General features: G+C 36.1%; 3 protein-coding genes and 1 long non-coding RNA gene across 4 annotated transcripts; 2 read left to right on the top strand and 2 right to left on the bottom strand.

Annotated features, from left to right (window-relative positions):
• Window positions 1–926: 926 nt before the first annotated feature.
• On the bottom strand, window positions 927–3,366 carry LOC111488947. The gene is made up of 5 exons (XR_002719302.1): window positions 3,208–3,366; window positions 2,961–3,054; window positions 2,384–2,767; window positions 1,887–1,982; window positions 927–1,601 (listed from the first exon to the last, which is right to left on the bottom strand). It is a non-coding gene; the product is annotated as an uncharacterized LOC111488947 (long non-coding RNA).
• LOC111488945 (protein EPIDERMAL PATTERNING FACTOR 2-like) lies at window positions 2,662–3,419 on the top strand. The gene is made up of 3 exons (XM_023136904.1): window positions 2,662–2,778; window positions 2,935–2,990; window positions 3,172–3,419. The coding sequence occupies exons 1-3, from the start codon at window positions 2,676–2,678 to the stop codon at window positions 3,364–3,366; spliced, it is 354 nt and encodes a 117-aa protein (XP_022992672.1). The 5' UTR covers window positions 2,662–2,675; the 3' UTR covers window positions 3,367–3,419.
• A 1,088-nt stretch (window positions 3,420–4,507) lies between these two features.
• LOC111488946 (protein phosphatase 1 regulatory subunit INH3-like) lies at window positions 4,508–5,232 on the bottom strand. Its single transcript, XM_023136905.1, has one exon. The coding sequence runs from the start codon at window positions 5,112–5,114 to the stop codon at window positions 4,773–4,775; it is 342 nt and encodes a 113-aa protein (XP_022992673.1). The 5' UTR covers window positions 5,115–5,232; the 3' UTR covers window positions 4,508–4,772.
• A 907-nt stretch (window positions 5,233–6,139) lies between these two features.
• LOC111488943 (adenylate kinase, chloroplastic) lies at window positions 6,140–9,329 on the top strand. Its single transcript, XM_023136902.1, has 7 exons — window positions 6,140–6,523; window positions 6,869–6,964; window positions 7,332–7,460; window positions 7,533–7,667; window positions 8,031–8,177; window positions 8,372–8,446; window positions 8,936–9,329. Exons 1-7 carry the CDS (start codon window positions 6,326–6,328, stop codon window positions 9,038–9,040), a joined length of 885 nt encoding a protein of 294 aa, XP_022992670.1. The 5' UTR covers window positions 6,140–6,325; the 3' UTR covers window positions 9,041–9,329.
• The last annotated feature ends 1,458 nt before the right edge of the window (window positions 9,330–10,787 follow it).

Here is a 10,787-nt window from a genome sequence, read left to right as displayed (position 1 = left end):
TACTTTTTTTTTTTTTTTTTTTTTTTTTTTTTTTTTTTTTTTTTTTTTTTTTTTTTGTAGTTTTAAATGTTCAGAAATAGTAAGATATAAATTTTCGAAAACATATTTATTATTTTTTTAATGAACCAAGATAGAACACAATTTTGATGAATTAGCTATTCTTTTTCATTTAAACCTAAAATTTCATTTATCCAAAGATAAATAAATTAAAAAAAAAACGTTAATTTATATTCCAAAGTTCTTACGAAAGTTTGAGCTTTAATATACAATTATTTGTCAAGATTTTTAATTGATATAACTAAATAAAGGGTATAAATTTATTTATTTATTTTCTCTAAATTATATTATTGAGAGAGAATTCGTTAGACCTGCAAATGGCATAATAAGTTTGTCATACACAGTAAAAGTAACTCAACTTTGAAACACAGTAACTTGAAGCTAAAGCTAGTTAGGAAATGATATGAGTTTAGGAAATGATATGAGTTTATAATTAAAAAATACTCTCTTTGGTAGAGGTCTTTTGAGAAGCCTAAAGCAAAGATATAAGAGATTATGCTGAAAGTAGATAATATCATACCATTGTAGACCGTCGTGTTTATCTAACATAATATCAGAGTCATGTCAATAGATCAGTAAATTCTCAAATGGAGAACAAAAGACTCCAAAAGAAAAGGAGTCAAGCTTCCTCGAAGGTATAGTAAAAAATTACTAAGACTCCAAAGGAGTCAAGCTCGATTAAGGGGAGACGTACTTTATTTGAGGGGAGGTGTTGGATGATGAAAGTCTCACATCGACTAATTTAAGGAATGATCATAGATTTATAATCAAAGAATACTCTCTCATTGGTATGTGACCTTTTGAAAAGCCCAAAGCAAAACCATAAGAATTTAGACTCAAAGTAGACAAAGTAGACAATTGTTCGATTCTAAATTCTAAACTTTTAAGGAAATATTGATGTCTGAGAAACTGATAAACATTGCAGAAGTTCATTGAATGCCAGCAGCAAAGGGAGGAGTGTTCTTCAATTTCTGCTCCCCCACTGCACTACACTACACGTGAACTCCTTCTGTCGGGTAGCAACTAAAACCCTACTGCACTTTTGTTCTTTAGGCAGACAACAAGAGAGAGAACCATTTTACCTAAATAATTTCCCCATTTCCCATTCACTTGGGACTATTATCCTCCTTTCACCCCTCCCTCAAAAGACAACAAAAGAGCGCTGAAAGGTCAGGGGTGAAAGAAACTTAACAAGCATTGATAATCATATAGAGAGACTGATTGTTACTTACAGAATCACTTATTAGAGTGCAATGCTGCCTTGGGTTGGGAATCCACAAACAGAAAGGTCTTCTGTCAGTCGATTTCCCTCTTCGAGCGGTTCGTTGTCCCAACCATTTTTCTAAGTTCCGATCCTGACAAGGAAAAAGAATTTCTGAAAAACGAAGTCATGGACACGTAGGTTCAGAACTAGACCATCTATAAACCCGTTACTGATACAAATAACATAAAGAAATATAACCAGCATATATGGAAAAAAGTAACCCCAAAGATTTAGGACTAAAAGCGGCCCTAGAGTCGAGACCCTTGAACTCTAGAAAAATCTGCAAAAGATCCGAACATAATCAGAATATTGTTTTTACAAATAAACCCACTAAACCGAAAATGCTCTAAATTCATTTCATTCCATTTATCTGGAAAAGAAAAGGATCTGGAGAACCTATCAAACAGGGTCTTCTAATACTTTTAATTTTAAGATAAAAAAAAAAAAAATTAAAAAAATCATTAAATAGCATAGAAAATTCAAGCAGCTTCAGTTACATGTCCTACTATCCAATATTTTAATAACAATCTATTAAATAAATGGATACAGAATTTCCCAATCTTACGTTGTTGGCAAAATATCCAACTGGAAAATGACCGCTCGACTTGAAAATGATTTTCAACCTTCCTCCACCTCTATGGAATGCAACATTTATCAACACCTGAAAGCACGTCGACTATAAATGCATCTACCTACCATTGCAACACAACACATGAAGATAAAAATGTGTCCACTTGTCACAATCACACTTTTTTTAGCAGACTTTTATTCTTAGCAGCAAGTGAGTCTAAGCCAATTTGTATTCACGTCACCTACGGTCGGGCAACGTATGCTCAAGTCTCTGGCCCCGATTTATGAGAAGGTTTTAAAACAGAGACATAGAGATTTTGAAGGGAGTTTGAAAGCAATGTTATATGGCATACAAGCAAAAAGCAACACAACGACTTAAGTCAGGAAGATAAATCCACTCATGACAAGGGACAATGCTCTTAAATTTTCAAAATGTCAGACCCAAAGATTCAGCAATTCAAAATTTGATCTATAAGAGTAAAAAATATGTACCTCCGTACGTATAAGATCCAATGCCACAGTTCATTTAAAGTTTCAGAAGTTGTTGAGTTTACTTGCCAACACATGTGAACCTTCAAAATGGGCCGTGGATCATGTGAGGTGAATCAGATGTACCTCTTCCTACATTAAAAACTAACCTTTATTCCATTTACACCATAAAGTGCCCACTGCATACTAAATCATCTGTCACCAACATTTCCAACAAACTTCGCAGTCTATTTCTCCTCCTTTAGCATCTCTACCACTTCTTCTATCCTTTTGGCTTTTGCATTATCAAACAGCAATGAAGAAATTCCCACTTGTGGCTCAAACTTTACTTTTCTGGATTTTCTTCATCATACTAATGATTGGAAGACGGCTTGATGCATCGACTCGCTGGGATCACAGTAAGAAAAATAATCATCTATGTGGTTATTGTCAACTTATTTTGCTATTCTAGTTGCTGGGAAAATGCATTCATATCCCTATAGTGCATACATCACCATTTTTCTCTGATTTAGAAAGCCATGGCATCTAAGCCTTTTAAGTGTATGATATTTCAGTGAGATTTAATGCAGAAGATACTCACAGACCAGTCGGCAGTTCAACGCACCAGGAGGTACTGTGTTTTCTTCGTCTCCTCGCCACTTCGTATCAAACATTTTGTGAGAAAATAAATGTATCTGAGACAAGAATAGAAAAAACATGAATAATAGATGCTCGACGAACAAGACGAACCATGACAACATGCTAACAGGAAAGAACTTAATTCAGTTTCCTTGCCATGTATGCCTGTGCAGGAAAAAACTGAAGAAGCACTTGGTATGGAGTTATACCCTACAGGATCCAGCCTCCCAGACTGTTCCCATGCATGTGGACCATGTTTTCCGTGCAAAAGGGTGATGGTGAGCTTCAAATGCTCTGTTGCAGAGTCATGTCCCACTGTCTACAGATGCATGTGTAAAGGGAAATATTATCACGTACCCTCCAATTGAGCATAAATTCAATCTGGAGGAGTATGCAGCAAAGAACAAAGCAATTAATGATTTGGTTAGCACTTGCACTGAAGTGGTGACTAAGGATACATTGAAGACTAAGACTAAAATCTCTGTTGATTTCATTTGGGTTCATTTCCTTGTACTGGGATCATTCTGTACAAGAAAATAACTCAGAAAACACATTTTTTCGAGCATCGGGAAGTTCAATTAGGAAGTGAGAAGTCGGTTTTTTTCTAGTTTGTTCGTGTGCAATATCATTTCCTTTGTTCTAGTTCTACTTGAAATGAGATCTGGTCTATCCTGCTCCCTACCTTTCTAGATTTCCAAGTTGAATGGAGATTACAAAACAAACCAAGAAACTTCATTCAATTCACCCCAAAAACATATTCATTCTGCATGAACTCAAGAATCTTCGGTTCACTTCAGGTCGAAGGAAGGAATAAGGAAGAGTTCATATGGATATGGTCAAAAACTACTCGATCAAACAAGTGATTTTCTCGCCTACTACATATCCCAATCCATAATCCCAATTGTTATGGGAATTCGTGGTCTTTGAAAACTACCATCTAAAGAAGAGGACTTTCAAATAAAACAATCAGTGGGGTAGTTACAGCCTTAAAGTTACAAGCTAATCTGATCAAGAAAGTGATTAATTGGGTGAAAATTTTCTTGATGAGATTGCGTGGCTGGAAATTATCAGATAGCAAAAAGAAAATCCTTGATCAATAGATAAGCAAACGGAAGAGTGTCCTATCATATAGAGCAAGCAACAGTTAACAGAGATTATGCAATTCAAACAGATATTAAACAACTGCACAAACTAAAACCACTCAACACACATTCTATATCAAATGGGTTTTACTTTTAGATCTCAAGCTCACTAGTAGGCATTGAAAAAGCTGGCAATTGACAATGGAAATATGGTGAGAGAATCATATCTATCCATATAACAGATTACATCAATATCCAAACGAAAATCCAGTCTACCCGAATCAGAATGATAGCAGACAAAGGGATCGATCATCAATACGAAATTCCCGTGTAATTATAGCCGCTACTAGCCAAATAAACTGCAGGAAAATCCAATTCATGACAACAACAAAAATAATCACGAACGTTTACGATTATCCAGGCGATCGAAATCGAGAAACGAAATGCAAACTTTCATTTGGTAAACTGGTGACCAATATACATCCACCTACGACGATTCGAATTAAATATCGTATCGTTCGTCGAGCAGATTCTGATATCGGTGACTTCGACGAAAAAATTGAGTGTAAAGAGATAATCTGACAACCAATACGATTCAAGAAGAAGAAAAAGAAGAAAGAAAGAAAGAAACACGCACACACTCAAATTCAGTAACCTTTCGAAACATCATCTTTACACCAGAATCCGCACTATCAACTGACTCTACTGGAAGCATCCCCGCCGTTTCCCCTAGAGCAGCAAGGGCTTCCATTCCCGTGATGGTGATTCTCATCATCCTCTTGATCGCTATCGTCCTCGTCAAAGTGCTTCTGCTTGTGGAATATACAGCACTTCTTCGAGCTTTTCTTCTGCATGAACTCGTTGTCGACGGTCCCCTCCTTCCACGAGACCTTCTTCTTCTTCCGATTGAGACGGAGCACTAGGGTTTCGGGTGGTTGAGAGGAAGAGGATCCGTTGGCCAAGATGACGGTGGTGGTGAGTGAAGGGGAGGAGGCCGTTAACGCTCCGGCAGCGGTCGTCGGTGCCCTAGCCATCTCTGAGCAAAGAAATCAGTTATCGGAATATGAATTGTTGAGAAAGACGGAGCCTGCGATGGCTTCTCCTTTTAATTCCCCACCAGACCGAAAAATCAGTTCCCGCGTATCTCGAACCTCGCCGCCAATGATGTTCGAATATTCCATTATTATTATTATTATTATTATTATTATTATTATCTAAAATTTTAAATTAAACAAATAATTTTTTATATTTAAAAAAAAAAATTACGAATTTATGGTAAATCTAAAAAAATTGAATTTTCTACGTTTTTTCTTTTTCAGGTCAACTGAAATGCTAAATTGGTTCGTGAATTTAACTCAAAGCTGCATGCTTATACTCAAATTTTTTTTACTGTTAATAATATACGATATTTTAAAGTTGATCAAAGGTTTGACTTAATTGAATGAAATTATACGAGTTTTAATTTTTTATTACAAAAATACCCCTTCAATCAAATATGAATACTACGATCATTAAAAGGGGATCTTAAACGACGAAAGAGTCCACTATTGTATATACACACTCCTGAGGTTGTTAAGAACTAAGGGATGATACTCTTATTTCAAGTGGGTATGCCAACAAAGCTACGAGTACTCGATCAAGTGGGTCTAAGGGCACTCGATCATGCGGAGGAGCTGTTTTATTTCATGTAATGTCTTCCGAAAGGGAAAAAATTCTTATTTAGGGTTCCAAACGTACACCCATAAACACAAATTTAATATAGAAACTTTTAAATTTGTATCCGTTTGGTCCTTGAGTTTTAAATAATGTTTAATAGGTCACTAAACTTTCATTTTTGTGTCCAATAAGTTTTCGAGTGCCGACATATTATAGTCATAAAATTAAATTTTATGTACAGCAAAAATATTAAATCTTCAATTCTAAAATATCGTAATTAATTATATTTTATATATTTTAAAATTTAATTTTATGTAATTAATTATAATTTTTTAATGTAAAATATCTTACATTTGGTGAAGGAATGAATTAAACATCCAAAATTTGGATGGCGAATTTGCTTTAAGCTTGTGGACGAAAACGAGTGAAGGGCAAGTGGCGGTCGTTTCGCTTCGATGATATAATAAAATCGAGATCCAGGGCGCGGCGCTGTGGACTGGGGAGAGATAGAGAGAGAGAGAGAGTGAAGCTGCTGCTGCTGCTCTGAGTGCCGAAGTTTCCGACGAATAGCGGCGGAGGAAGCTCTACCATGGCGCTCCATTCCAGTTTCACCGCTGTTGGATACGCGAATCCAGTTTCTTCGTCTAGGCAACGGCAACGGCAACCAGTTCACCTCCCTTACGTTTTGAACAGTTCAATCTTGTATACTCGTCACTGTCGAACCCTACGTTTCCCGTGTTATGATGTTTCTCCCTCACTGAAGGCTACGTTTTCTCGTGCATTAACTGTATGATCCAATGTTTTTTATTCTTTTTTAATACAAGCTGGCTTGGCGATTGATCTCGCATGCAGTGAATGTTATCAGTGTTAGTGGTGTAATTTAGTCGAATTGAATGAAAGATGGATGCGTATTTATTCATTTACTTATTTTGGTGAACTCCGGGATAAATAGAATGTAAACTGGAGTTGCTAATTTCTCCAACTTAATTTACAATTAAACACGTTTTAGTTGCTGTATGTACAATGTTCTGTTCTGATCGTCGGGAACTCACTTCATTTGATCCCAACAACGTTTTGGTTAATTGTGTGGTTTGTTAATTTTTCGATTGAGCTTGGTTGTGTATGTTGGCAGGTTACGTCTCATGCAACACCAGAGCCTCTCAGAGTCATGATATCTGGTGCTCCCGCTTCCGGTAAAGGCACACAATGCGAACTTATTACTCAGAAAGTAAGCAATTTCAACAATTGAGCCTCCGCCAAGCATTTCTTTTCTCTTGGCTCTTACTGATTTGGAATGTACTCGTTTTCTTTATTATTTACGGAAAAAAGAGTATCAAGTGTAATTCAATGTGTGTTGAAATTGATTAGTTCCCAAATCATTGAACTTGTATTCATTTTTCTTGATGCCTATATATCCTCTGAAATCTTATATGTTTTGACCCAACCTATCTGTTTTCTCTTCACTCGCACTTTATTTTTTGTTATTGCCATTTTCTTAATAACCTACAATCTTTGTTTGTGCTCCCATAAATTTCTCATTTCTTGATTGCCCGTAGAGAATAGCAGATTGAATCAAGTCATTCTCCTATGTGCAGTATGGTTTGGTGCATATCGCTGCTGGAGATTTACTTAGGGCAGAAGTCAATAGTGGCAGCAAAAATGGGAAGCTAGCAAAAGAGTATATGGAGAAAGGACAGTTAGTCCCTAATGAAATAGTTGTGCTGGTAGGAAAATCTATAATATTGTTTTGGCATTTGGTAATTTTCATCTGTAACATTTCTGTCAGTATCTTGTAGATGGTAAAAGAGCGGCTGTCGCAACCTGATTCTCAGGAAAATGGTTGGCTCTTGGATGGTTATCCCAGGAGTCATTCTCAAGCAGTTGCTCTTAAGGAACTTGGCTTTGAGCCTGATCTTTTCATTCTTCTTGAAGTAAGGGTTGTTTATTGATGCTGATTGAAATTTCAAATTTTGCACTTTTACATTGAATTGCCAACACTGAGGAGTGATGTGTACTGATTGTTCTTTGTTTATGGTTGGGTTTCTATCAGGAGAAAAATATGAATTCAATGTCGACAGATTGATTTGGATTGCATGTGCAGATATGATCTTGATTTTTGGTATTTTGAATTTTTATGATGTCTAGTGGACCAGCATAACTTTTAGGAAAATGCCGCTACCTTCTGTGAATTGTATGCTAAGGCGATTATAGCTTTTGTTATTGTCTAGTCTTAAGAAATGTGTTATCAGAGCTTCAAGACCAGAACTTACAATAACTTTCTCGTGTTATTGTAGGTCCCAGAAGAAATTCTTGTTGAGAGAGTTGTTGGAAGAAGAATGGATCCCGTTACTGGTAAGATATATCATTTGAAGTATTCTCCACCCGACACACAAGAAATTGCTGCCAGACTTACACAGCGCTTTGATGACACTGAAGAAAAGGTATTTTCTTTAATACTTTATTTAACTTGGTCTATCATTTCAACTTATTCTCTATGGTTGTGTATATGTTTCATAAGGTTTTGTTTAGATCATTCACGGGCAAGCCTTTAATCTCCATATTCTATTTTTTCCTGTTTCCGAGAAATTACGTGGGTGAAGTATTGACTGTGTTCCCTGCAATTGAATTGATTCAGGTGAGGTTGAGATTGAAAACTCATAACCAGAATGTGGAGGATGTTCTTTCCATGTATCAAGATGTAACAGTTAAGGTATGTAATCTAGCCCCCATCATCCGCCATACCCCTCATTGGGGCAGACAGAAAAGGGAAAGGAAAAAGAGAGCGAGAGAGAGGGAGAGAAAATGTAGCTTAGTGGGTAGCCTAGTTCATTCTTTAATTTTTGGAGGAAGTCTGTGGTAAAAGCCTTAATTTTACTGGAGAACCTAAATAACTGAAGACATTTTGAAATTGATCAATTTTCGCTCATCACAGTTTCTTTAGACTATTATTATAAAAATAAAAAAAAGAATTACTGATTTGTATAGTAAGTACCAATTGACTCAAATCGTTCTGCATCAGTTAATTGGTATAATACTTGAGGTCCTTCAGTGGTCTCCTTTTTTGTGGGTTTGTTCATTATTCTCCCTACTTGTGGGCTTGTTTTTTTTGGATGCCTGTGTATTCTTTCTTTTTTTTCTCAATGAAATGTTGTTTCTCATAAGAAAAATACTACTGATGAACTATTTTTCTCCTCCTCAGGTGAATGGAAGTGCGCCAAAGACAGATGTATTTGATCAAATAGATAGACTGCTAGCAGGACTTCTAGAGCAACGGAAGGATGCTATAGAATCTCTGGCCGCATAGATAACTGTGCAGCATGGTTAGGTCCCTTTTCAGTATGTGAGGTTACATTCTCGTCAAATGGAAATTTTGTTGTTATCATTTATTCTTTCTTTCGGTGGGTAGTGAAGGTGTCCCCTATCTATTACTTTGCATTTGTACTATGGCTCTCTACAGAAGCAATAAACATGTGAAAATAGCATTATGTAGTTATGGGTGGCTTGAGACGAGAAAAACCTGTTCTTTATTTTTTTCTTCTTACTTTATTGTGCTATATCAATAGAATGATTGAATGAATTGAAATTTTAAGGAAGAGCAATGAAGTTTTAGGACTTTCTGCTTCATTTTCTGAGGTAATTTGTATGGTAAGCATATGATTTTTTATTTTGTAGTGTAAGATGATTTGTATGGTAAGAGTTAAATGGAAACTGGATTGATTGTGTAATGGAGAAAATTATCACTGAAGCAAATGTCATCAAGAGATGAATTACCTACCATAAACTGTTAATTTGGAATCTTTACATAAATTGATATTATCAGCTTTTAATATTATAATAAGTTTGATGGAATTAAATTGAAAAAATGGTTTGAGAAACCTCCTACTCTTATATGTCTTGTCATACATAATACTAAATGTTGCGTCTTGATAGACTGTAGCATCTCTTTTGGATTAAAATCACGACTTGAAGAACAAACCAAAAGAGGGGGAAAACCCCATACTTTTCGATGTAACTCTCCGGTCTCTCCTACTATTTCAGCGAGCTGAGATAGTATGTTATGGGTTGAGAATTTTAGGGACCAAAATAAGGAATGTGTATTATTTGAGGGACAAAAACATTAGTTCTAACTTTTAACACAATTGTAAATTATACTTACTTTTTGGTGGTAGGTGCAGTTAATAATTTATGATTGTAACTATTTTAAGAACAATAGGAGATACTGATGGTGGTGAGCGTCTGGAACCCTCTTCTGTTATGAGGGGTTCTCCAGCCACTTGTACTTCCATTTTCTTTGTTCCTCTTTCTTCCATTCAGAGTCTCTTAGTTTTATCTTCTTTATATAGAAGATTAAAATTCCTTAGAAAGTAAATTCTTCTATTGGAGAATCTTGCATGGGAGAGCGAACACATAAGATCATATCCAGCGGCATAAATCTTTGTACTTTGGCTACAATAGTTTGTTCTTTGCATATGTCATGAAGAGGATCTAAACCATCTCTTATGGGACTGTCAGTTTACTCATTCTTTTTAGAATTAGTTCTCTAGTTCGTTTGGTGTTGTGTGGGTGCATATCAGGAACTGTCGCTCGTTGATCAAGGAGATTCTGATGTACTGTCCCGTTCGTGACAAGGAAAGAGTGTTGTGGAAGGCATGTTGTTTTATGATTTGTTAGGGCCCGACTTGAGAAGAATAATATCAGTTTTTAGTGGGGTTGAAAGATCTTTAGGTAGGCTTGTGAGGTGGAGGTTTTTCATTTTTTCTTCTCTGATCCCTCCTATCTCTTGCCCATGTGTCTCTTCTTTTCTTTGCAGGACAACAAGATCTCCTCGTGCAGAAGGGAATGGTGTGTTGGATCTAACACACAGTTTCCAAAGAAATCTGCTGTTTGTAAGAATTGAAACGTACATCAAATTTGTTGTAAACATGCCTGTAGATATTCACATTGACACCATTGCTTGCAGGGAGGTGGTTGGTGGATGGATTGTTGAAAAGCAGCATCTAATACCATTTCTCATACGCAGTATGATCTCTTCCATGTTTCTACTACGGTCC

The sequence above is a fragment of the Cucurbita maxima genome, unplaced genomic scaffold (assembly GCF_002738345.1).
Source record: "Cucurbita maxima cultivar Rimu unplaced genomic scaffold, Cmax_1.0 Cma_Scf00014, whole genome shotgun sequence".
Lineage (NCBI taxonomy): Eukaryota > Viridiplantae > Streptophyta > Magnoliopsida > Cucurbitales > Cucurbitaceae > Cucurbita > Cucurbita maxima.
Note: the sequence above shows the minus strand (reverse complement) of the source record. Positions and strands in the feature narration are given on the sequence as shown.